Genomic DNA, 25,558 nt, shown 5'->3' on the forward strand with positions numbered 1-25,558 from the left:
CTTCTTCTTCTTCTTCTTCTTCTTCTTCTTCTTCTTCTTCTTCTTCTTCTTCTTCTTCTTCTTCTTCTTCTTCTTCTTCTATTGTTCTCTTCTCCAAAACTGCATAGATTCTTGATTTGGAGCTTTCCCTTTCCCCCTTATTAGCACATATTCCAAAAATTTGCCCCATATTTCATAAAAATTATTCTTTTTCAACTCTCCTTTCTTAATCTTTAAATTGCAAATTAATTTATCATTTATTGCTATATTCCATATTTCTTTCTACCATTCTTCAATTTGACATACGTGAATCTTTAACACATTACATCCCTGTACAGCAGACCTGGGCAAAGGGCGGCCCAAGGGCCACATATGGCCCGCGAGCCGCTCCTGTCCGGCCCGCGGACAGTTTTGAACACCAAAACCTTTTATAGCTTTTTGTCTAAAGTTGATCAGTTGCTTATCTTTAACATACCGCCAAAAAACACATCCTCTTTAGTATTTGTGAAGATTAACAAGTTTAAAATAAAAACAATCATAACATCACTGTTTCATTTTATTTTTAAGTAAAGTTGGTTTGGCCCCCATACACAGTTCAGATTTTTCATGTGCCCCCCCCCCTATAGAAATTAATTGCCCACCCCTGCTGTATAGAGATCCAAACTGCCGGGCAACTTAATAGCACACTAAACTCCCCTCATCTCTCTTTCTCTCATATTCATGGTTTTTCTCTGCCTCTGCCGTGCCATACAGAGTTTCTCCCTTTGGACATTCACTCTCTTTCCTGTAGAGAAGAAGAGAAAAAACAACAACACCTCAATCTGTTTAAATCTGTGTCCCTGCTTGACCTTGTCCTCCCTGTGCTTGGTTCTCCATGTCTTTTCCTTCATACTATTAATGGGTTTTCCCCCTCCCTCCCCCACTCTGTTACATTTCCAGAGTGCAAGTCTGCAGTTAAGACCTTTCAGTACTACTGTCATTGTTCTTTAAGAAAACAAAAACACCTTGGAATATTTAGGCACTGGGTATAGAACACATATTATGTACACTATCACTCCTGCTTTATGATAGGCCCCTGCTTTTTAAGCACCTACCATAATTGCATTCAAATTAATTTGAACGGACTCATTACTGTAATGATTGGCTGAGATAGAGCTGCATTCAGATTTCCTCCAGCAAGGAACATGGATGTTATTAAGAAAGGGACAGGCATAGTCTGAGGCCAACCGCGCTGGGCTAAGCAGATGAAATTGATCTTCCATCATCTCTGTTTATGGGAGAAATGAGGATGGAGGGAGCACGGTGTTGCCTGTCTCCGTGCAAAGAAGGAAGAATCAGAATTGAAGCAATAACATGTGGAAATAAACATCTGCTCAAGAAGCAGCTGGACAAAGCATCTGATTATGGGAGCCAAGAGCTTACACTATGGCTTTATGAGATGAGCGCTAGCAGGAAATACATGATACGGACTGCAAAGTTGTCTGGACCTGCGTAGCAGGCAAACTGCATATTATAAGCAATGACCTTGCAAGTACTCTGGGATGCAGGGAAGATGAAACCGCTGAAAGCTCTTGTTGCCTGCCTGCCAGTTTTTCCAGGGAAACTTTCCAGCTTCTCTGCTGGGGTTTGTCAGTATGTCGACCAGGAGGAATTTGATTACACACCAAAATAAGACATGGTTATAATCATAGCTGACTGGAATGCAAGAGTAGGAAATAAAGCAGAACCAAAGATCGCTGGGAAAATGGTCAGAAACAAAACTGGAGAATGACTCATAGAGTTCTGTGAAACCAACAATCTGTTTATTGTAAATGCATGTTTCAAGCAACTGAACAAATGAATGTACACATGGACATCACCAGATGGCCAATAATCAAATAGATTACTTAATTGGAAGCAGGAGAGGGAGAAGCTGTATTCTCTCTGCCAAGACAAGACCACGAGCACATTGTGGTTAATATCACATATTAGAGTAAAGCTGAAGAAGAGTGCTAAAAGAATCTTAGTGCCAAAAAGAAAAGGAAGAGTACTATTTTTCTCATCAAGATGAGACATTCTGCACATAATTTAGTAATCAGTGGCTTTCTCTTTGAGAAGCAATGTAGACACACTCATAACAGCTGTCACAGAATAAGCTGACTGTTTAAAAAGATGTGGCCCTTGGATACTTCTAATCCTTAAAAGGCCATGTGAAAAGCTAGCAAGCCATTGACATTTCAGCAACTTAAATTACTTGCACAATTTTGTTTCATTTGCACAAAAAAGAATTCTATTATTTAGAAGGCCACAAAATACCTTGCTCTCTGATTTCTATTCTTGCATGTAAGAATGAGCGCAAAGATAAAGACAAACAAGAAGTTACATGTCTACTGACTATGCTGTGCAGACTGCTAAGTGTTTGTTTCTGAGCACAAAGGAACTATGTGGGATGTAAATATTGAAATAACCTTTTTAAAGTCCTATAAATCCATTATTGTCATATTTCACCATGACTTGTACTGTGTAAATGTTCACTGTGTTTGATTTTATTTAACGGATACTTTTTGGCATATATTTGATATATTCCCACTTGATATGTTTATAATACATTTCTAAATGTTCCTCCTGTTCATTGTGGGCCATGAATTTAAATAAGTGTATGAATACATTTTGGAATGCCAAATTAATCATTTTAAGTTAACAAACAAATCAACATAATTTAAAACAAATTAATCCATGATTGCTTTTATTTTATCCCTAAAATAATAAATAAATAAAAGAGGAATTTCAGCATGCACAACTGATGTTATACAAGCAGTTTCAGTATTTTGGCAGGTTGTGTGTCTAGTTGGACAATGAGAACTCCCCAGCAGGATAGTAGCCAAAGAACTTTTAACATTGTGGAGGCAGAGAGAGGAATCAGAAGTTGACAAACTCTGGGTTATGACTATGAGTCAGTGTTTTTCAGCCACTCACAGGGATAAATTCAATGGCAAAAATCCTATTGGGTAAATTACACCTGCATAAAGGTGATGACATTACCAACCAGGGGAGATGGCTGGCAATTGAAGAGTTCTTGCTTCAATCCCGGGGCATGCCTGACTCAGGTGCAATGAGGCCGGTTGCATTTGAGTTTAGTGAGCCCTAAGATCAGAGCAGGAACTCCATAACAATTTACAGTCTCTTCTGCTGGTGGCATCATCATGACAAGCATCACCTTTGAAGAGGCAGGGGGTTTGTCGTGATCCATGTGCATTCTAAAACTGAAAACTCTTATTTCAAACTCTTCATTATCCCAATGGGAACATAACCATTACATGAACCAAAGTGAATTAGTCAAACCACCGTACATTTCTCATCCCCTCAAATATTAATTTGTTAATGTCACTTATTCTTATTTCCAGCCAAGGCCTATCCAACCAGGTCTTTGTATAAGTGTAACATTTGTTGCACTAGTATATATACATTTATAAAGCTAAGGTGGTGTCTCTGCAAGCTTTTGCAATTATATAAAGCATTCCTAAATCTTCTTTCCTGGGCATAAACACAATGCACACAATCAAGAGCTACTTCTGAGTTAACATGCATTTAATATAATATTGCTTGAGCTAAGTGGCAGCCCAAATTCGTTTTTGACCTATACAATGAGCCACACTATTACTTCTTTATGTTCCTTCAGTCTGTTGATTGCAAGCTGGAGCCTGAAATGAAGTAGCTTGGGAAGTGTTTTACAATCCTATCTGCTGCTTGCTTTTGGTTGGAGTCAAACTAGGTGACATGCTTAGCGCGTAATTGAAAGGGGTGTTCCCTTAAGAGAGTCATATGTCCTAGCCTGTGCTTTTTCTCACCTCTGTATCTTGCCCTATGGCATGTTTCATTTTGTTATTGGTAATCAAAGGATAAGCTCTGGCAGAATTTGCAAGTCTCATTGTGGAGGCATGAATCTATAAAATAATCCTGTTGTCAGGAGGAATATGCAAATTGTAGGAGACAGACAGGAGGGATGTTGGCAAGTCTTTGGGTCTGAGGCCCAAGTCAGAGTCTTTGGTCCAAGTCCCAAGTCCAAGTCTTTGGTCGAAGTCCCAAGTCAGAGTCTTTGGTCCAAGTCAGAGTCTTTGGTCCAAGTCCCAAGTCAGAGACTTTGGTCCAAGTCCCAAGTCAGAGACTTTGGTCCAAGTCAGAGTCTTTGGTTCAAGTCCCAAGTCAGAGTCTTTGGTCCAAGTCAGAGTCTTTGGTTCAAGTCCCAAGTCAGAGACTTTGGTCCAAGTCAGAGTCTTTGGTTCAAGTCCCAAGTCAGAGTCTTTGGTCCAAGTCAGAGTCTTTGGTTCAAGTCCCAAGTCAGAGACTTTGGTCCAAGTCAGAGTCTTTGGTTCAAGTCCCAAGTCAGAGTCTTTGGTCCAAGTCAGAGTCTTTGGTTCAAGTCCCAAGTCAGAGACTTTGGTCCAAGTCCCAAGTCAGAGACTTTGGTCCAAGTCAGAGTCTTTGGTTCAAGTCCCAAGTCAGAGTCTTTGGTCCAAGTCAGAGTCTTTGGTTCAAGTCCCAAGTCAGAGACTTTGGTCCAAGTCCCAAGTCAGAGTCTTTGGTCCAAGTCAGAGTCTTTGGTTCAAGTCCCAAGTCAGAGACTTTGGTCCAAGTCAGAGTCTTTGGTTCAAGTCCCAAGTCAGAGTCTTTGGTCCAAGTCAGAGTCTTTGGTTCAAGTCCCAAGTCAGAGTCTTTGGTCCAAGTCCCAAGTCAGAGACTTTGGTCCAAGTCAGAGTCTTTGGTTCAAGTCCCAAGTCAGAGTCTTTGGTCCAAGTCAGAGTCTTTGGTTCAAGTCCCAAGTCAGAGACTTTGGTCCAAGTCAGAGTCTTTGGTCCAAGTCCCAAGTCAGAGTCTTTGGTCCAAGTCAGAGTCTTTGGTTCAAGTCCCAAGTCCGAGTCTTTGATACCAAGTCCCAAGTCCCAAACCCCAAGTCTGACTCCCTTTTAAAAACAATTTTCCCCCCAAAATCCAATTTGTGATCTGTGTCTGAGTCATTGGAAGAAGGAAAAAAAACTCGAGTCGAGTCACCAGTGTGACTTAAGTCCAACTTGACACCATGTCCCGCAACTTGAGTCCTCATCCCTAACAGACAGTCCACTTTTTAAAATGTCCAGTTTGACCCAAAGACTGATTCTTCTGCCAACTTGCGCCTAATTTGCTTTTTGTGTGTGTGAATCTTCAATTGATAGGCCTCCCCCATAGCTGTTTACACATCATATTCCAGTGAGTGAGTAGAACGACAAAGAATAAGAGTTACCATTTGCAGTATGGGCATCATAACCATGAAGTGGCTGGAAGGGATATCTTCTAAAGCAATGGCACCCAACCTTGAGTCTCCAGATGTTCTTGGACTAAAACGCTGAGAATCCTTTACCACCAATTGTCCTGGCCAAGATCTTTGGGAGTGGTAATCCAAGAACATCTGGAGACCCAAAGTTGGGAACCACTGTTCTAAAGGCTTAAAGGGAATAGGGGAATTGGACTGCAAATGTTCAGGTCGAAGAAAAAGGTTGTAGCAGACGGGGGGGGGAGTGTATTTATAGCAGCTTGACTTAACAAAAAAACATTTCACAATAATGAATATTCCTTTTCAGTACAAACTGTCAAGATGATAGGACATAGAATTGACTGAGCCCAACATGAATTTGAAGAGGTGGCATTTCACATGATGGGTGGTTGATCTGCCTGAAAATGATCATAACTGAGTGATAATCAACCTAACGATTGTGCTATGCAGCGAGAAATGACAGGTGGGCACAGATGTAGTCAACCATCGCCTTGACAACCTGAACAGCAATATAGATGAGCAAAAAGAAATACAGCTGTTGCTGTTTATGAGCGCAGTCTATTGAGACCTCAGCAAAAACGAAAGGAAGGATAATTTCCTTCTGTGAAAGGAGTCCTCTTTTAAGCAAGACTTGAATAAGCAGCCTTAGTTCTCTAAAATATAAATGAACTGGATGGTTTTAGAGGGTTGAAGAAATGGTTTTATTGTTTTAGCACAAGTAAAACAATAAAATAATTATTTCAAGGTAAAAGCTACTCTAAATGAAAGCTGAATCATACACTTTGAATGGCCTCTTTTGCCATGGGAAAACTAAATAAGGAGTGTGTGTTTTCAAACTTGCAGAATGAGTTCTGCGATACAACATTGTAAGAGGTAGGCAGTCTGTAAGATGTTCACAAAACATGAAGAGCAAAGCTTTGAAAAAACATATTAGATTTAATGTCTCAACCATGACGTCATTACTTTTGGATTAAACAGGAACTATTTTTTTATTGATTTATTAAGTTAAAATATTTTTGCCCTGCCTTCCTCCTTCAAAAGGACCCAAAGCGGATTACATCATTGAAAGACAATATTTATAACTGAAAACAATGAGCATACAATGGTAGTTTACATCATTAAAAGACAATGTTTAAAGCTAAGAGCAGTGAGTATAAAGAGACAGCTGAGATCATTGAAAGGTGATATTAAAGCTAAAACAATAAGTGTGCAAATATTTAAAAGGAACAAATACTCCTTTGACATATGGTAAACACAAGTAGTACTAAAGACCCAGTCAGAGCAGTAATGTACAGTAATAACAAACCATCTAAATGTCACTCATGTAGCCAGTCACTAATGAGCTTGAGAGAGAAGTTTTGTAAAATACTCTTGCCGTGTTACCATGGGCCTCATAAAGTAGGAATATATACAGTATGTGAAAAAAACCCACTGTTGGTTAAGCATTGGGGAGCTAATTTATACATGCAGGAACATTACATGTGTTTTGGTACATTTGAAAATAGGTTTCTCTTGGGAAACTGATTGAGTTAGTTAATTACATGTTAGCTTATAAATAAACCAGTTGGATCCTAAAGTAATTTTGTTGGGTTCTATTGAAAGGCTTGTTAATAAACCAGATGTTGAACTGGTTTCAAGTCTACTTCTTGCTGCCAAGGTAGCTATAGCGGGGAACCAGGGAGAAAACACTCTCCTGGCATAAATGACTAGCTTAACTGCATCTAGAACATTGTCCTTTTGCTGAAATTGACATGTTATAAAAGGAGACTGAGAAATTATTTGCAAAGTTCAGGTGAGTGTTATGAGCTATAAGCAGTATTTCCTGTGAGAAAGTGAAAAGTGAAATGGCTTTTTTCTTTTTATGAACTCTTACAGAAATGTGGACTATTAATAAAATTTAGAGTTGTGTAAAAAAAACAACCCCAGGAAGAATGGAACTAATATTTTAAAAATAATATTTGGAAAATAAAATCAAAATAGATCAAGCTGTAACTTTAAAGCATCATTTCCTATAATCCCTGACTGGGTGGAATCCTTAAAAAGAGGTAGCAAAAAGGAAAAAAAAACAACAACACCTGCAAGCAATATAGTTGGACCTTGGCTTCAAGGATCCCCTTAAAGCCAAATGTTGTTAGAAAAACCCGGACAACTTCTGGAAGATGCTAGGAAATGCGGAACAGGGAGTGGAGCAGTAGGGGCCAACATGCAGTCATGGCAACATAACAATCTCAGTGCTCCCCAACAGGGGGCAGCTGCCCTATTTGCCCAATGGTAGGGCTGGTGCTGGACTCCTGCATCAAGTGGTACATATGCAGGGGTATGTAGATCTTGGAAACATACAGCTAAAGTAGCATTCACTGTAGAGTAATAAACTATAGTTATGTTATAAAGACCCACCTCATTATCTGGTTGCTATCAGACTAGCGGGGATATGGTGGTGCTGTGGGTTAAACCGCAGAAGCTTCTGTGCTGTGAGGTCAGAAGACCAGCAGTCGTAAGATCGAATCCACGCGACAGAGTGAGCGCCCGTCACTTGTCCCAGCTCCTGCCAACCTAGCAGTTTGAAAGCATGTAAATGCGAGTAGATAAATAGGTACCACCTCGGTGGGAAGGTCATGGTGTTCCGTGTCTAGTCACGCTGGCCACGGGACCACGGAAACGGTCTTCGGACAAACGCTGGTTCTACGGCTTGGAAATGGGGATGAGCACCCCACCCTAGAGTCGGACACGACTGGACTAAATGTCAAGTGGAGCTTTTACCTTTACCATACTAGCAATTTTTAAGAAGCAGCAAAAGCAGGAAAACCATTATGGACTCCAGTCATCATCTTAAGAAATGTGATGCTGTCCATGAAACCTTATGTCAAATAAATATTATAAGTCTTTAAGGAATCACAGGACTCTTTGTTGTTTGTTCTCCAGCAGACTACAAAGTAAAATAGCTGCCTATTTGGAGAGCTTTTTAAGAATGATTCTTTGCTTTTCTCAAATGGAACAAGCATAGGTATTTTAAAAATCCAAATAATAAAATCACTGGCCTGTGAGACAGAAATGTTCTCACCCTGTCCAACTCCTTGTCTCTTCAGCACCCACGAGAGAATGAAAGGTGACAGTAGAAGCCAGCACATGAACTGTGTGATATTCCTCCTCCACCATTCAGTACAGCCTCACTTGCAAAGTTATAAAAGTAATACAAATGTGATAGTTATATTGTGAAGGAATGAAATTGTCTCTCCTTAGAGGACAGCAATGGTGTAATTTATGTAATTCAGTTGCAAACAAGATAACTCATTGTCTGTAATAAGTGACTTCTCAGCTCTGGATGGAAAATGGAATTTTCATATCTACAACTGCGGCATTATGATTTAGCAAGCAGGTCCTGTGAAAATTCCCAGTACAAAATGCCAAGTTTCAGGATCCTGCTTTCCTGTACGTATAATCACCTGTCCTCAGCATCACTGTTCCATCACAAAGGTGAGAAGCCGCTTTCCCAGGCAAGCTTTCAAGCAGATGGTAGTCATCAGGTGCAGAAACTGTACATGTTAGACTCTGTTCTCCAGACTCTAGAACAGATGAAGAAGACCTATCCCTTTGGAAAACCCATCATCATATTTTTGAAAGAGAAAACCAAAGTATTCTGGCATGTTGGAAGAAAAGGGGAAATGGTGGAGGTTATGATCCTTGGAGCTCTCCCTTAGAAATTCTAGCTATTTTTGTGCTGGGCGACCTTGCCAGAGGGCAAGCTTCTGCAGAGAAAGAATTTTGCAATAGACATGCCCTGCAGCAGAATAAAATCTCCTTTCTTATAAATAAGATAGAGGAATTCTCTCTTTTTTATTCTTTAGTTTGTGAATGCAAGAAATTCATAACTCAGTGTGAGATTCGTAACTCCACTGTCGTGCTCCTCTATCTTGAACTATCCTTTCTTTCTCATTAGATTCTTTTTTTAATTTTCTGTCACTTGTATCCCACCAAAGTCTGTGCATCTCCTATGTTTGTGACTCCCTCCCAGACTGCATGTATGGTATCACCTTACATACGTACAGTACTTAGAGATCTCTTCTGGAACCCACCATTTCTATGAAGCCTTTTCCACATCCCTGTTCCCTAGAATAGCGAGCATGGCTAGGAGCTGAAGTCCACAAAAAGTAAGCTTTTCCCATCTTTTCTGTTACTTAGCCTATAAAGAGTCAAGTCGTGTTTGACGGAAACCAACCATATATTACTTTCCTGCTAATAATTGCTTTCCTGCTAATAATTGCCTCCACTTTTCTAGTAGGTGGAAACAACTATAAGCAGTGTGATTTTCCAAGCTTGGCACATTCTTTCCTCTTTCCCTTTGTGTCTAATGTTAAGTTGTAATGTCTTTGGGGCAGAGACTTGCTTGGTTGTATTTCACCATGTGGTGACATTGTTATGTGTCCTCAAGTCACCCTTGTCTTATGGCAACCCCATGAATGAGCAATCTCCAAAATCTTCTGTCCTCTACGGTCCTGCTCAGCTTTTGCAAACTCAACCCTGTGCCTTCCTTTAAGGAGTTAATCCATGTCACTCTTCCTCTTTTCCTGCTGCCTTCAGTATTTCTCAGCATTATTGTCTTTTCCAGAGAATCCTGTCTTCTCATGATGTGCCCAAAGTAGGATAACTTGTGGCGACAAATGCTATATATTAATCATAATCTTCCTCCTCATCTGTTTGGTTCAGTTTTGTTTTATTTATTTATCTGTACAGACGTGGTGGCGCTGTGGGCTAAACCGCAGAAGCCTGTGCTGCAGGGTCAGAAGACCAAGCAGTCGTAAGATCGAATCCACGCGACGGAGTGAGCGCCCGTCGCTTGTCCCAGCTCCCGCCAACCTAGCGGTTCGAAAGCATGCCAATGCGAGTAGATAAATAGGGACCATCTCGGTGGGAAGGTAAACAGCGTTCCGTGTCTAAATCACACTGGCCATGTGACCACGGAAAGATTGTCTTCGGACAAACGCTGGCTCTATGGCTTGGAAACGGGGATGAGCACCGCCCTCTAGAGTCGAACACGATTGGACAAAAATTGGCAAGGGGAACCTTTACCTTTACCTTTACATGTATTTATGGATGTCTGTATTTAGTATCAAGTAAAATGCATATTTTGCCTTTTCTGCAGCAGACATCAACCCCATTTGTGTTTGGGATGATTTCAGCTTTTACTTTCTTGGGTCCCAACCCAGCCAGGATTTAATGCTGGCTCCTTCATTCTGCCAACATCTGTCAGTGGGAAGAATCAGTAGCTCGGCACAGGCCTTTCCCAGCTATTATTTGCCAGCATCATTTGTTGTCCTCATCCACCTGTCACTGGCTACTTTCCCATCTTTCCAAAGTGCCTTTCTATCTGGAATTACCACGATTTCCTTCGCTGTTTATATTCCATATGAGACTGTAAGGACTGACAGGCAAATGGTTTATTTGTTTTTAATCTGTAAACTAGCTAAAAAACCTCAGAAAGTTGCCACCTGCGCCGACCTCTTAGCCAAGTGCTTATAATGTGCCAAATAATCTGCTGTGGAGAGAGAGGGCAAGGCATGAGTCACCTAAGGAACATACAATGGCATAGAAGAGACCGTTTGGACATCCTGACGGCAGTCTGGTGTCTTTTTTCCCCCCTTGGACGTAGCCCCGTTTGATTGCAGAACCTGACTGTGCTCAGAGAAATTGCAATAAAATGCTGGTTTAATCAAAATGTGTCACATTTCAGCTGATTTGTGGGCTTAAAGCCTGTTCGTGTCACCCTCCTCAGATTTGCACAGCATCAAAGCACGGACTGGAACTTTTTTTCAGTGATAAAGGATGATGGCATTAGGCCTAAAGCTTCCTCTTCATGTTCTGTGGAACATGGATGAATGCATGCACACCCAACATATGGAAACACGGCCATTGGGAGTATCTAATATTATTTCATAGAATCATGGAATTGTTGTAGGGTTGGAAGGGACCTTGGAGGTCTTCTAGCCCAACCCCCCCAAGGTAGGAGACCTCATACCATCCTGGACAGACGGCTCTCCAATCTTTTCTCGAAAACCTCCAGCGATGGGGCACCCACAACATCAGGAGGCAAGCTGTTCAACTGCTTCATGGTTCACACCATCAGGAAATTCCTCATTTCTAGGCTGGATCTCCCTTTGACGAGATTCCACCCATTGGTTCTTGTCCTACCCTCAGGTGCAATGGAGAATAAATATATGCCCTCTTCCCTATGGCAACCCTTCAGATCTTAGGAAACTGCTATCCTGTCTCCCCTCAGTCTTCTCTGTTTGTTAAGCTAAGCATACCTAGTTCTTTTAGTCATTCTTCATAGGATTTAGCCTCCAGCCCCCTTATCATCTTTGTTGCTCTTCTCTGCACCCCTTCCATTTATTTATTTGTGACATTTATATCCTGGCTTTCTTCCAGTGAATTCGAAACAGAATATACGAGTCTCCTCTGCCTGCCCTGCTTCTTACCATGTGAGGGGTACCAGGATGATCAAGTGGGACTGACCCAGGGTCCCCTAGTGAGTTAGACGGCCAAGTCAGGAATTGAACTTTTATGTATTTATCAAGTATTTCTCTAGAAACCAGATGTGAGAAAGCCAGTTGAGTCAGTTAAGTCAGAGGGGGCTTCAGGACGTCCTCCTTGGAATAAACAACTCTGCCTAAGAGCTGGGTCTTTTTAGTACCATTTCTACCAAAAAATGGTTGTCTGTAAATACGAGAACCATTTTCTTAAAAAAGGGAGATTCAGTGGTGACCTTTATCAGCTCTGATGCCTGCTATAAATCAGGCTGAAAGTCCCATCAGTTCACTGGACAGAATTCATTACAAAGAATGCTCTGTTATTTTTCTGTCTTTGATTGAGGGACAACCTATTAAAATGAATACAGCTGCTATAATATGAATTGTACGTTTCAAAACACAAACGGAGGCCTATTACTCATTGATTTTTAGGACGGCAAAGATTGCAGGACTTGGGGACTGGCGAAGCCTTATTGTGTTTTGTTTGGGGTCACCAAGCCAATCAATTTCTGCTTTTTTTTAAAGCAAGCCAATTTGCTGTTCATTACATCTTGACCCATTAAATTTTGACCCATTAAATTTTGATGCATATTGACTTGTAGCAACAAGATCTGCCGCCCCAGCGAATCAATGTGGGTTTACTTCCTTTGCTTTTCTTCTTTTTAAAAGGGTGTAGGATCTGACCCTCTACAAGACAATGAAATTCATAGAAGATCATTAATTTGTTCACTTTGTAATAAGTATTGACGCATCTTCTCAAATATAACTGTGTTGCATGATTGCTCTTCAAAGACTTGTTCTTATATCCTTGGGGGGACAGTATTTCAGGTGAGCAATTTCATATCCTTTCAAACATCCCTTGATTTGGATCATAAAAGTCAACGTCATGTGGATTCACACAGCCTCGTTTTATTTTACGTTTTTGGTTCTCATCTTCAAAACAAAGTATCATTTTAATGCTACTTTAACTTCTGAGCTTTTGCTAAAAATTATGGGAAACCGGCGAAGGGCTAGCAGTTCTAAAGAGCTGTCTTGCTGCATCTTGTAAAATTACAGTTTTGTTTCTGGCAAAAAGGATTGGCTATAAAACCTGTTTGATCCATAGTGCGGATATTTCCTTAGTCCTTCACTACACTTATTGCACGTTTTCTGGGAATAAATGCATGTAGATTCTCCATCGGTACACACAGAGTTTAACAATGCACTATTGTATTTTATTTTAATTTATGCAACGTGCTAAGAATACTGATGACAGATGAGAATGGGAAAGGGGTCTCAGGAGCAGTTGTAAAGTAGTCAAGTCTGGCTTTTACCTGTTGATAACAGACCAAATTAGCAACACATCCAAGTGTCTCAATGCTATGGATGCAATTATGCAAATTCTTTTCCTGTTAAAATAAATGAGGCACTGATGGAGGAAGGACAGCCTGAAAGAAGCTCAGTGTCATACTACTGTGATATTAACTGCTTTGGACTACATCTCCCAGAGTCCCAGAGTCAGCCTGCGACATGCTGGCTTGGGGGATCCCAGTTTCCAGTTTTATTCACTGGTAAACGTTTAGGCCATTATGTATTTATTTGTTTATTGTGATTGTAGCCTGCCTTTCTTCCAAGGAACTGAAGGAAGTATCAGACATGCTAACCGGGCAAACAATACTTACTTCTGATGGGACCCAGGTGAAAAAGTGGTGCTCATGTGGACATAGATGAAGAATTATAATACAGTGGAACCGTGGTATCAATGGGGGATGAGTTCCGAGTCCCCATCACCACCATGGATGCTGAAAAATGCAATCATATCAAATGCCAGGCATGGTCTCTGGCTCCCTGTAGTGGCCAGTTCTGGTTAGCACCCCTTAGAAAAACATATAAATAGCTATTTCTGGGCTTTTTATTTAGTATTTTCAGCCAGCAGATAAGTGAATCAGTGGATACTGACCCCATGGGTAGGGCGGAGCGTCCTACTGTAATCTGAGTTGGATTTTATTCATTCATTTTTAAAAGTATATACTTTATACAATTGTTTGTTGTATTTATTCCTGCCAACCTAGCAATTCAAAAGCATGTGAAATACGAGTAGATAAATAGGTACCACCACGGTGGGAAGGTAACGGCGTTCCGTGTCTAGTCGCGCTGGCCACGTGACCACGGAAACTGTCTTTGGATAAACGCTGGCTCTACGGCTTGGAGACGGGGATCAGCACCGTGCCCACAACTGGACTAAATGTCAAGGGAAACCTTTACCTTTACCTTACCTTGTTGTATTTATATACCACCTTTCTACCAAGAAACTCAATGAAGAGTATCTAGTCCTCCTCTTTATTTTTATTCTCTCTTGACCTGCACAGGGCAGATAGGTTGAGCGTTGCCTAAAGACAGTCCAATGAGCTTCAAGGCGATATGAACTCATTTTTCTTCTATTCTAGACAAACAGCCTTACCATTACACTGTGTTGATTCATACTGTAGCACAGAATATCTCTCATGGAATATAAATTCTCTAATTAAGTGAATGAAGGTTTCACTTGCTCTATTCAAAGAACATATTTTTAATTTTTAGCTCTTGGATTCAGTGCCAGCTTTTTAAGAAGGAAGACTGGGTATAGCTCCTGTTCTATTTTTATTAGATAGAAAGTTTCTCAAATGAAAATTTAATACATATCTACCCTTATTTTACTTGTTTAATTTTTAATTTAGCCTAGGGAAACCCTAATTCACATCTTTCACTCAGCCATGAAGCTATCAGGTGATCATGAGAACAGAAATGTGATTCATTTCTATTTTGTGATTCTTAAATTAGGGCAGTATGTTTGGTGGTTTATATGGATTCACCTAAATTAAATTACAGTAAGAAGCCTGTTATTTGCATCTTTATCTCAAGCCCTTCAGTGGTTTTTTTACATCATTTTAGTCGGTAATGAGGATTAATTAACCTCTTGACACATCCAACCATTCTGTTATACTGATAAGTGTGGTTGGTGAGTGAAAAATGCATAGATTTTTTTCTCCATGACTTCTTAGAGAACTCTGAACCCTGAATCCAAATTAGTAGTTGTGAGATCCCTCTAAACTGGAATAAAAATCATGGTTTTACATAGGGCTGTGACAAGAACAGGAAGGAAGGAAGGAAGGAAGGAAGGAAGGAAGGAAGGAAGGAATTTATCATACTTCAGCCACCTAGATGACATGTTTTAATTACTAATTCACAAAGTGGCATGGAAAATGTATTCTGGTAGGATGTAAAGGAATGTGATTAAATTTTTTTCAGGTGATACCAATGCTAGTATTTGTTTCAGAGCAGTCCAGCTTTACATAGAACATTCCTCTTTTGGAATTACTGTCTTATCCATGTCTGATTTGACTACAGAGAACTACAAAAAAATATGGATACTAGACATGCTGGGAAAGGTGGAAGTTAGCAGGAAAAGAGGAAGGCCAAACATCAGGTGGAGTAACTCCTTAAAGGACTAATTTCTTATAGGCTTGAGTTTATAAGAGCTGAACTGGCCAGCTGAGGACAGGATGCTTTGGGGAGTACTCATTTATAGGGTTGCCATGTGTTGGAGGCAACTTGACAACAAACCAGACCTGCTAGCTGGGGGAATCTGGTAGTCACAAAAAAGTCATTTTTCTAAGATCATGTGTGACAGATTTGCTTGCGATATCTGAGGTTGCTCTTTCCTTCTTCCTCCTCTTTTTTAGATACGGAATTCATCTACAAAAACCGGAATGGCTCGGTGATAGTGCACAATGTTGAAACCAACAATTCGACAGTGTTAATAGAGAACAAAATAATCGTAAGTATTATTGCTTAAAAGGCAGATTAATTTCCCAGTTGTCTTGGCCTTCAGACTGTTAAAAAAAAAAGAAAGAAAATGGTTTCCATTTACTTTTGGTACAGCCACAGAGAATTAATAACCTTTTTCAATGTGCTGGAGCAAGCCGCAGTGAAAATTGAAAACACAGATCTTTTAAGAAGCTCACCGTTATGCATCGAAGGTGTGCTTGGCCATTTCCTTGGGGCAAAGATTCGGTTTCACTCCGTCAAAGCAGAGTTTGGGAAAAAAAAAATTTTTTTTTTGGACTACAAATCTCAACATCCACAAAACAGGAGAGCCAATTCTGGTATTTCTGGGATTTGTGGTCTGAGGAGGAAACATTACCAAGTTCTGCATCCTATTTAGAATCCATCATTTGTGAACACGGAGATGCAGGCCGTTGTAAGGAAAACTGAATGGTGAGTTCCAAAGGAGTAGCCCTGGCTGGCCTTCTATGTGGGGAAGAAGGGAGAGAGTGAAACAGAGAAATGGGGGAATGGCAGACAAAGAAGGGATGCAATATTCAGCCTGTCCTCCACCCTCACACTTTGCAGGGATCCTCAAAATATCCTGGGGCACGTGTGAGCCATCCTTCAAAGGCCTTCCTGCCTACCAATATTTACAATCAGAGCCCTAAATCCAAATGATACGGTGGGTCATGCAATCAATTATTGAATGATAAGTCAACCGTTTTGAAAATCCTTCTGATTTAATAGCTCTAGCTGGGATGACCAAATGGATTCGGGCCAGCACCTTGACCTATGTCTTACCTACCTCTTTACAAAGAGGAACTTGGTAATTGCTATAATTAAGCATCCATGCGCTGTGCTAGATCAAATCGATGAAGTCCACATGCAAAAAAGCATCATGATCACATCTTCAAATTTCTGAATGCCGAAGTTTTGCAGACATATTAAAACGTATTTCTTTTGGGTGTTGTGGTTATCTTTTGTCTATTAGGTGTCCATAAAGGCTATTCGATACGAAGTTTCGCCAGACAGAGAATATGGGCTTTTTGCATATGATATTACACCGGTAAGTAAATAGAATTACAATAGAGGCAAACCGATTTAGTGTGTATTTCTCCTTTGATGGAATGGATAGAGTTTTCTAACTGAAGAATGTAGAGCCTTATTCCCACAGGGTTTAAGAGATGATACCATGGTCTGCTCTGTCCTTACAACTGAAACAGAGCATAAAGGAATGAAGAGCCAATAACAGAGGTGTGAGAATGGCGGAATGGTGTGTTAGTCAAAATGAGGCAAAATGTGGCGACAGAGGAAAAGGCTGATTTACTTCAGGGATGGTTCCCTTGCTATTTCCTTAGCATGTGTACACCTGACACCAGTCAATCTTAGCGGGGATGGCAGACCTCTGTGGTCCTTGCCTGGCCACAATCAGGAAGTATGTCAGCCGATGACCTGTCCATTTGACCACTGTGGTTCAGCCAAAAGCCCCAGTGATTTGTGTATCATTGAGACAAGACATATGTTCTGGATCACTGTGTACATTGATGGATTTGATTTGGTTTGGTTTGTATACCACCCATTTGGCTACCAAGGCCATTCTGGGTGGTTCACAGCAAAATAGACAACAATAATACATTAAATAATAACCACATTATAGACAATATATAACAACAATATAGAAAAACAAATATACATCAGTCAATTAAACTAAAAAAGGCCAACATAAAAACTATTAATAAAAACAAGATGGCGGTATTGATTTTATTTACCGTATTTTATATTTCGCTCATCTAGACCAAAGTCTACTCTGGGCGGCTGATAACTTAAGTTGATAACTTAACAGCTGAAGGAAGTAAATTAGTAAATTAAGACTTTGAAGGGAGCATAGGAAACATCATTTCTACTTGGTGTCAGGCCTCAATGCACTAAAAAAAATATCAGCATATTAACTTCAAAACTTCAAGTGCTTCACATTACATGTGACATTCTGTTTCCATTTTTTGTTACCACACCTTTGCCTCTCTGACAAAAAGGAAAGTCTTGTGCGTTAGCACAGCCAGGTATGGATTGTGCAGCTACAACAGTCGTTCCCAACCTTGGTTGTTCCAGATGTTCTTGGACTGCAATTCCCAGAAGCCTTCACCAGCAGCTGACCACATTTTCCTAGCAGGATGTTGCAACCCCATGGATGCTTTAGTACACTGGTTCTTAACCTTGGGTTACTCAGGAGTTTTGGACTGCAACTCCCAGAAACCTTCACCACCAGCTGTCCTGACTGGGGTTTCTGGGAGTTGCAGTTCAAAAGCATCCAAGTAACAAAGGCTAAGAACCACTGCTTTAGTATGCCGTGAGGATTTAGCTCCTTTCTGCCAGAGAATCTAGAGATTATTATGTACTGTCAAGATCAAAAATGGCAATTTAAAGTTCGGTTCCACTATAAGGAAGAAATACAGTACACATCAGGGAAAGAAGCTGATGTTCCCAAAGAGCTAAATGCAATCATTACCTGTTTTATGTCCAGCTTTTATGTAGCTGTTGGGATAAAATCCATATTTTTCCCATGTGGCTCACACTGCCACCTAGCAGCTGCACTGAAGCTAAACTTCAGTGAATGCAGATGGTGCCAAACAGACATTTGCATAGACTCATCTTTGTATGACTTCTCATCTTCCCCTTCACATAATTTTGTAAAATCATCTTACCAAGCCTCCTTTCTCATTCATTCTATACATTTTAACAGAAAGCGAATATTGGTGTCTTTTGCATTTGGAACACGTTAATTACACTCTTTTGTGTACTATAATTAAAGTTGGATTCTTAGCGTGTTTAAGATTCAGCTCTTCACGCATTTGGGGAATTCAAAGACAAATACTGGATCCAGACAACGATCTGGAGTTGCAAACTTTTAGGAACTTATGTTCCAAAAGGGGAATATCTAGGCTATGAAGTGGTTTGACAAGGTTTGGTAGATTCTTTGAAAATTCCAACGATGAGGGAGGAACGTATGAATTTCTTAAAGAAATCCCCAGTCCCATTTCCCTGAACCAACCTGTCCACTTAGTTCTGCTTGTTGTGCCAATCTCAAATGAAGCCCAGTGGATGCTGCTCTGCCTTCCTGTTTTTCTGGCCCCTCAACAATTGAGCAAGGAGACCCATCATCCAGCCTCCTGACTGGAGTGGCCAGAAGAGCAGGAAGGCAGAGCAGTGCCAACCGGGCTTTGTCCAAAATTGGCATGATGAGCAAGACACCAGCCGCACATACTGCTACATGACCTCTAAGCAGACAGATTGGTTCAGGGAGGGGGGACTGGGGATCCCAACCACCTGAGTCTGGGATATTCATACTTGGCTACGAATACAAATGTCACATCTCTAATCCACATAGTCAAAGGTTTTGCTGTAGTCTATAATGTGTAGATGGATCCTCTTCTGAAAAATTTTGGTATTGCCCAGTGGCAAGTATATATTTGCAATATGAACCCTAGTTCCTCTTTTTGTTCAGAATCCAGCCTAAACATCAGACATGTCTCACTACGTAAAAGTTATGGATCATGTGTGGATCTGTTAGAGCAGTACGACAATGGAATCCTTGGAAGGAAATAGTCACTCCGACACTAAAGGCATTCAAGAGAAAATTGGGCAACAGTCTTTCATATATATTTTGATTTTGATTTGGATTTGGATTCCTGCATTGAACAGAGGGTTTGACTGAATGATCTAAAAGGCCCCTTCCAACTCCAGTATTCTATTATTCTATTCTAAGTTGTGTGGATACAGTACCTCTTGCTAGAGAGCAGTCCAATGTTTGTTGGAGAAGGTTTTAAGCCAGATTTTGTGCTCAGACTTTTAATTGGTTATTATGTAGACTAGGGATTGAAGTTTAAACGGTCTAGATAAATACCTTCTAATACTCTATACAAAGATCCGTAAGCTTATTGAGCGGTAAGATCTTAATAACTTTGAAACAGTATATACTAGTGTGCAGGGCCTTATTTTAATCTAAATTAGCTGCTGCAGTTTGTGTAATTGGTAATAAAAGAAACACAGGAAAGTAAATGAAGAGGAAAGTGGCTTTGTTAAGTGACACAGCAAGATAATAAACAAAGAATGCTTAATTGCTTTTATTATGAATGGCTATAGCTCAAGTGTGGTGTGGCAAAGATAAAGAACAGACCAGTGTGTGTGTTTCTCCCTCCCAACTGTGTTATGGTGTGTGTGAGTTTTCCAGCTTGGAAGTCCATTGTGATGTTGTTAGCTAGCAGAGGGCAATTAAATAACTGAGGAATTCAAATTTCCTTGAATTCTTGTATGCAGACTTCCTGGATGGCTGCGCCCCCAGTGTTATCATCCGTTTTGTGGTTAATGCAGTGTGACAGCATATTGCAGGAAAGCTGCAAATAATTAATCATTGCTGTAATTAGCTCAATTCTTGGCTGGGAAAAATTGATTCTGACTCTATAGCTCCATCACACCCTTAACCAGCGGTGCAATCTTGGGAATATTTATTCAGATACAAGTCCCACTAAATTCTGTAGGATTGACTCACAGCTAACTGTGCATTCATGTAGATGTTGGCCTATTGGCCAACCCAGACTCTAGGGAAATCTCCTTGGAAGCAGAGGCATGACTTCAAGGAGAGGGGATTGTATAACGGGGGATCCTAGACAATCCAAAGGCATGCCTCTGTGCCTAGTGAGTTATCAAGTTGGAACCAACTTATAGTGACCCTAGTGGAGTTTTTAAGGTACGTGAGATATTTAAGGAGCAGTTTTACCATGAGTTTCCATGGCCAAGTAAGGATTTGAACCCTGATCTACAGAGTCCTAATCTGTCACTCCGTCCACTATACTACATGGGATACCCCCTCAATAACCTCTACAGTATCATCCAAAACCCTGTCTTGGTCTCTGATCCTCCCCCCCCCCCCGTTCATCCCCTACAGTTTAAGAGCAAAACCTATAGAAACTCATTTGCTTCAGCCCCAGCCTTTCCCCACCCCCATGATTCCCAGTAACCTAGTAGTTTGCACCCTAAATTACTGAGCAGACTAGAAGCAGAGGATGCTAAAGCATCTGTATCTTTAAGTGTGTAGAACAGATACTGTTGCCATTGTCACCCAGGGATTATCAAAACTATCTTATATGTGGATATTCTACTGTTCTCTGTTCTTAAATTGATAGATTTCCATGTCATTGCACAGCAGTACAATGTGTCAGCGATTCGTTATGTCTTTTTGCATTGTAATTTTTTTTCAATAGAAAATATTCTAGACTGGATATTTTGGTACTTGATCACAGTTTAAGGCAACAGAAGAAATCCTAGATGCTTCCAGCATATTAAATCAATGAGATGATCACTTTTCACCGTTTCTCATCATTCACAGTAGCTCCCTACTGATATGACCCCCGATGTACAAAAAGCAAGCTTCAAGCCCGTAGCAAAGGGACTGAGTGACGTGGTCAAGATGATTCACATAGAGTACTTAGCCAGTTGAGAAGCTAGACTGAAGTCCATTCTGAGAACATGAGTGTTTTCAAGTTGCGCCACTTGGAAAACTAAGATGGGTCTTTGGTTTTTCCAAAGAGGGGGTTGCAGAGTTAGTCACTAAGCAGAAATATGAAGTCTGTGTCAGTTTCACACTTATTCAGCTATACATCCATGACATTCAAGGTATGCATCATTCTGTGGTACACTCTTTAGAAACTGCACATTTGCATTTATTTTCACAAAGAGGTTATTTATTTACTGTGTATCAGAATTAAAAGGCATAGCTAAGGGGAGCTTCCTACAATCATTTGTGGCCCCCAGTTATTAGCCTTTTTGCATTCAGCAAGTTTTCAGCATGACTGATTTTGAAAGCAGTGCACCTGTCCTGTACCACAATCACTTATACATTAATATGACAAGCTATTAACAGGCTTAGCTGTGAAGTGCGGAAGCTCAGCCTTAGGAAGTTATGCTTTGCCTTCCTGATGAGCTGGGCACTCAATTATTTACCGATCTTAGAAAAACGGAAGACTGAATCAACCCGAGCCCGTTGGGATCACATTCAGGTTGCGAGTAGGGGCTTGGCTACTTTTTTCACAGCTGGGGGCTGTTACATAACAGCACTGATGTTACCTGTCTGTCATGGGTTGGAGGGAAAGTTCCATCCTATGGGGAGTGGAAGGCGGGACATCAGGAGGAGGGGCTGTACTGTATAAATATGTGATGCCTGTGTGGTGTGAGAGAGATGCTGAGAGATGCTGAGAGACACTGGGATGTGACGAAGCAGCAGCTGGGAAGAAGAAGCTGTTGTGGGAGTCTGTGTGTCAGACAGGGTACTTCTGTGTGTCAGAGTACCAACCTGATAGGTTCAGGTGTCTGTTGGTTAGCCAGAACTGATAGGTTCAGGGTCTGTGCTTCCAGTTAAGGGTTCTGTGTGAACCAAACTGTATGCGTGTATGAGTGAGAATAAGCCACGTTACTTTATCCTATTCACCTGATTATTTTATTATCCCTGTGTGTGTATTTAAATAAACCTAATTCTTTTATTGTTTAAAAATCCATCCCTGGTCTGTGTGACTCCTTATAGGGAATGGTTGGTGGCAGCTTAGTGTAACTGTGTGACATATCCCAGTAGGTCTGGGTCTGTCTCATTGATTGGTGTCCAGCGTGTGGGATACGACTGGTCCAGTTGTCCAGCAGTCCAGCAAAGCCTTGGCAGGTGTGCCCAGAGCAAGGGGGGTCTAGTCAGGGACAGTCTGAGGCGCGTAGGTAATCTTCTAGGTGTACCTCACGGGGAGGTGCGCTAGTAGAAGAACGTGCCAACTGGGGAGACTTAGATTAAGGTGCTCTGAGGCAGCCTAGTTTTGGCGGGAAAAAGCTGAGGAAAAACTGCGTAGCAACAGCGAGCTAGCTTGCCAGCTGAGAGACCCAGCAGAGGGGGGTAGGCTCTGACTCGATACTGTTGCAATTTAGTGCTGAAGAACAGCAGCAATCTCTAGGGAGAGCTGGTTCTGAGGCAAAAAGGAAAAAAGTGGTCGTTTTATTTTGAGGCTTGACTTTTTAAAGCAGCCTGTTCTGAGGGGGGATTATGCCCTTGACTCGAAGCCAGATGGCCGAAATGAGTGAAGTGAAAGACCCCCAGATTGACCAAGGTTCTGAGGATGAATTTGGCTCAGTGCAAGGTGACAGCACAGGAGAGCAGAACCCAGAACTTAGAAAAATACTCATAGCCCAACAGCATGAACTGAGGGTGAGGGAAATGGAGGAAAGGGAAAGAGAGAAACAGCGGCAATTTGAAATAGAGAGAATGGAAAAGGAAGAAAGATTAGAGAGAGAGAGAATGGAGAGGGAAGAAAGAATGGAGAGAGAGAAAATGGCGTTTGAATTAAGAAAACTGGAACTGATGAACCAGAACAATAATAACAATAGGGATTCTGAGGGAGGCCAATTGTCTAAGGCTGACCTGAAGAAATTCCCTGTGTACCACAAGGGAGATTGTCCTGAGGTATTCTTTTCCTTAGTGGAAAGAGCGTTTGTGGACTTCTCAGTGAGGGAAACTGAGAAGATGACCATCATGCGATCTTTAATCAGTGGTAGCCTGGCTGAGGTTTATGCCGAGATGCCGGAGGAACTGATGAAAGATTTTGCAGAGTTTAAAAAACTGGTGTTTGCCAGACATGGGATAAATGCAGAGCAGCTGAGACAAAGATTCAGGTCCCTTACCAAGAAACCAGAACAGACTTTTACCCAAGTGGGGGCCCAATTGGTGAGGCTGCTTGAGAAATGGCTATCGCAGGAGGGGACAGAGACCTATGAGCAGCTTAAAGATTTGATAGCGCTGGAACAGTTCTATTCAGTCCTGCATGGGGAATTGAAATTCCAGGTGAGGGAAAGGAAACCGAAATCGGTGGCAGCAGCCGCAGAGATCGCAGATTTTATCTCCCAAATAAGAAAGCCCTTGGGTGAGGGGAAATCTGTAGGTAAACCCAAAGAAACCTACAGCAAGTACTCTCAGGGACCAGGGAAAAGCCAGCAAGGGGGAGGGGCCCATGGTGAAGGGAAGCCCTCAGACATGAAACAAAGACCTCAGATTTTGGAGGGAAAACCAAAACAAGATGAGAGAGAATCAAAATACACCAGAAAATGCTATTTCTGTCAGGGAAAGGGTCATCTAATCTCAGAGTGTGAGAAATTAAAGCAGCTAAAAGGAATGGTGCCTCAGAATTCTAGTGGGACCAAGCCAAAAGCTGTGTTCTGTGTCCAGAAAGAGCAAGGCTCAGTGTCACAGAGGGAGCCTGTTGCCATGACTACTCAGTCTGGAACAGCTACCTCTGCTGATCAGGCTGAGGAAAATGGTCCTCTTATAGAGGTAAAGCGCTGCTTGCTGGTGAAAACAGATTCTCAGTTGTTTGAGACAGCAGGGGTGGACGTAGGAATACTTGACCGTCAGTATAGGGGGCTGCGGGACACTTGTTCCCAGGTAACCCTATGCCATCCAGATATTATTCCTAGGGAGTTTATAATCCCAAATGAGAGCATGAAGGTAGCAGGGATTGAGGGGCAGGTAATCTCTCTGCCAGTAGCAGAGGTACCTGTCAACTTTCAAGGCTGGAGGGGAGTTTGGCGGCTAGCGATTTCATCTACTCTGCCAGCAGCCGTGCTCGTGGGAAATGACCTGGCTGAACATGTGAAAAGGGTGCTAGTGATTACACGCTCACAAGCCACCACAGGGACAGTTCAGGGGGGTAATGATGAGCCAGAGACGGAAGCAGAGGGGAGTTCAGAAGCTGTGGTGGAAACCTTAACCACAGACAGCAGATTTGGACAGGAGCAAAAGGCAGACGCCACTCTCCAAAAGTGTTTTGAACAGGTGACTGACGCCCAGCTAACACCTGAAACCCCAGTGAGATTTCTGGAGAAAAAGGGGATTTTATATAGAGAGACCCTGAGGAATATCTCAAAAGGGGGAGATGGGATCAGAAGTCAGCTGGTGGTACCTGAAAAGTATCGCCCCATGATCTTACAAAGGGGGCACTCTGACATGTTTGCTGCACACTTAGGGGTGAACAAAACACAGCAGAGAATCACACAGAATTTCTACTGGCCTGACATAGGGAAGCAGATCAGGGAGTTCTGTAAACAATGTGATGTGTGTCAAAGGCAGGGGAATAACCGCGACAGGACCAAAGCAAAGTTGTGCCCTTTGCCTGTGATTGACACTCCGTTCAAATGCATAGGGGTGGATATTGTGGGACCTTTGCCCAAGGCCACAAAGAGGGGGAACAGGTTCATTCTAACAATTGTGGACCATGCCACAAGGTATCCTGAAGCCATACCCTTGACTAACATTGAAACTAACACAGTGGCCGATGCTTTGGTGGGGTATATGTCCAGGATGGGATTTGCCTCAGAGATAATCACAGATTTGGGCGCATCGTTCACATCAAAGCTCATGAAACGCTTATGGCAGATCTGTGGAATTAAGCACAAGGAAACTACTGCTTATCATCCTGAGAGTAATGGGTTAACTGAGAAGTTCAATGGGACTCTAATGCGCATGATTAGGGCTTACTTGGCAGAGAATCCAAACAATTGGGACCAGAAGCTGCAATCCCTTTTGTTTGCTTATCGATCAGTGCCACAAGCCAGTACCGGGTTCAGTCCATTTGAACTTTTATTCGGGAGAAGGGTGAAAGGGCCTCTTGATTTGATCAAACAAAATTGGGAGCAGATCACCCAGGATGACCCACAAGACGTTGTGACTTACATAGACACCTTGATGAATGACCTAAGGAGAAATCTAGAGCTGGCAGCAGAAAACCTGCAAGCTCAGAAGGTCAGACAGAAAACATGGTATGACCACAAAGCTAGAGAGAGGCACTTTGACCCAGGGGAGGAAGTGCTTTGGCTTAGGCCCTGCAGAGAGAATAAACTGCAGCTCAAATGGGCAGGACCATATAGGGTCATTTCCAAGATGTCAGACCTGAACTACCTA

The 25,558-nt window shown here is 41.6% G+C and overlaps 1 protein-coding gene across 6 annotated transcripts in view; it reads left to right on the forward strand.

The window, feature by feature from the left end:
• Positions 1-25,558, forward strand: part of DPP6 (dipeptidyl peptidase like 6) — a 490,996-nt gene that overhangs the window by 353,685 nt on the left and 111,753 nt on the right. For all 6 annotated transcript variants that reach the window (XM_020779739.3, XM_020779741.3, XM_078378511.1 and 3 more), the window contains exons 4-5: positions 15,492-15,586; positions 16,568-16,642. In XM_020779739.3, coding sequence (XP_020635398.2) covers positions 15,492-15,586; positions 16,568-16,642 — 170 coding nt within the window. The remainder of the gene's footprint in view (positions 1-15,491; positions 15,587-16,567; positions 16,643-25,558) is intronic.

This window comes from Pogona vitticeps, chromosome 6 (assembly GCF_051106095.1).
Source record: "Pogona vitticeps strain Pit_001003342236 chromosome 6, PviZW2.1, whole genome shotgun sequence".
Taxonomy (NCBI): Eukaryota; Metazoa; Chordata; class Lepidosauria; order Squamata; family Agamidae; genus Pogona; species Pogona vitticeps.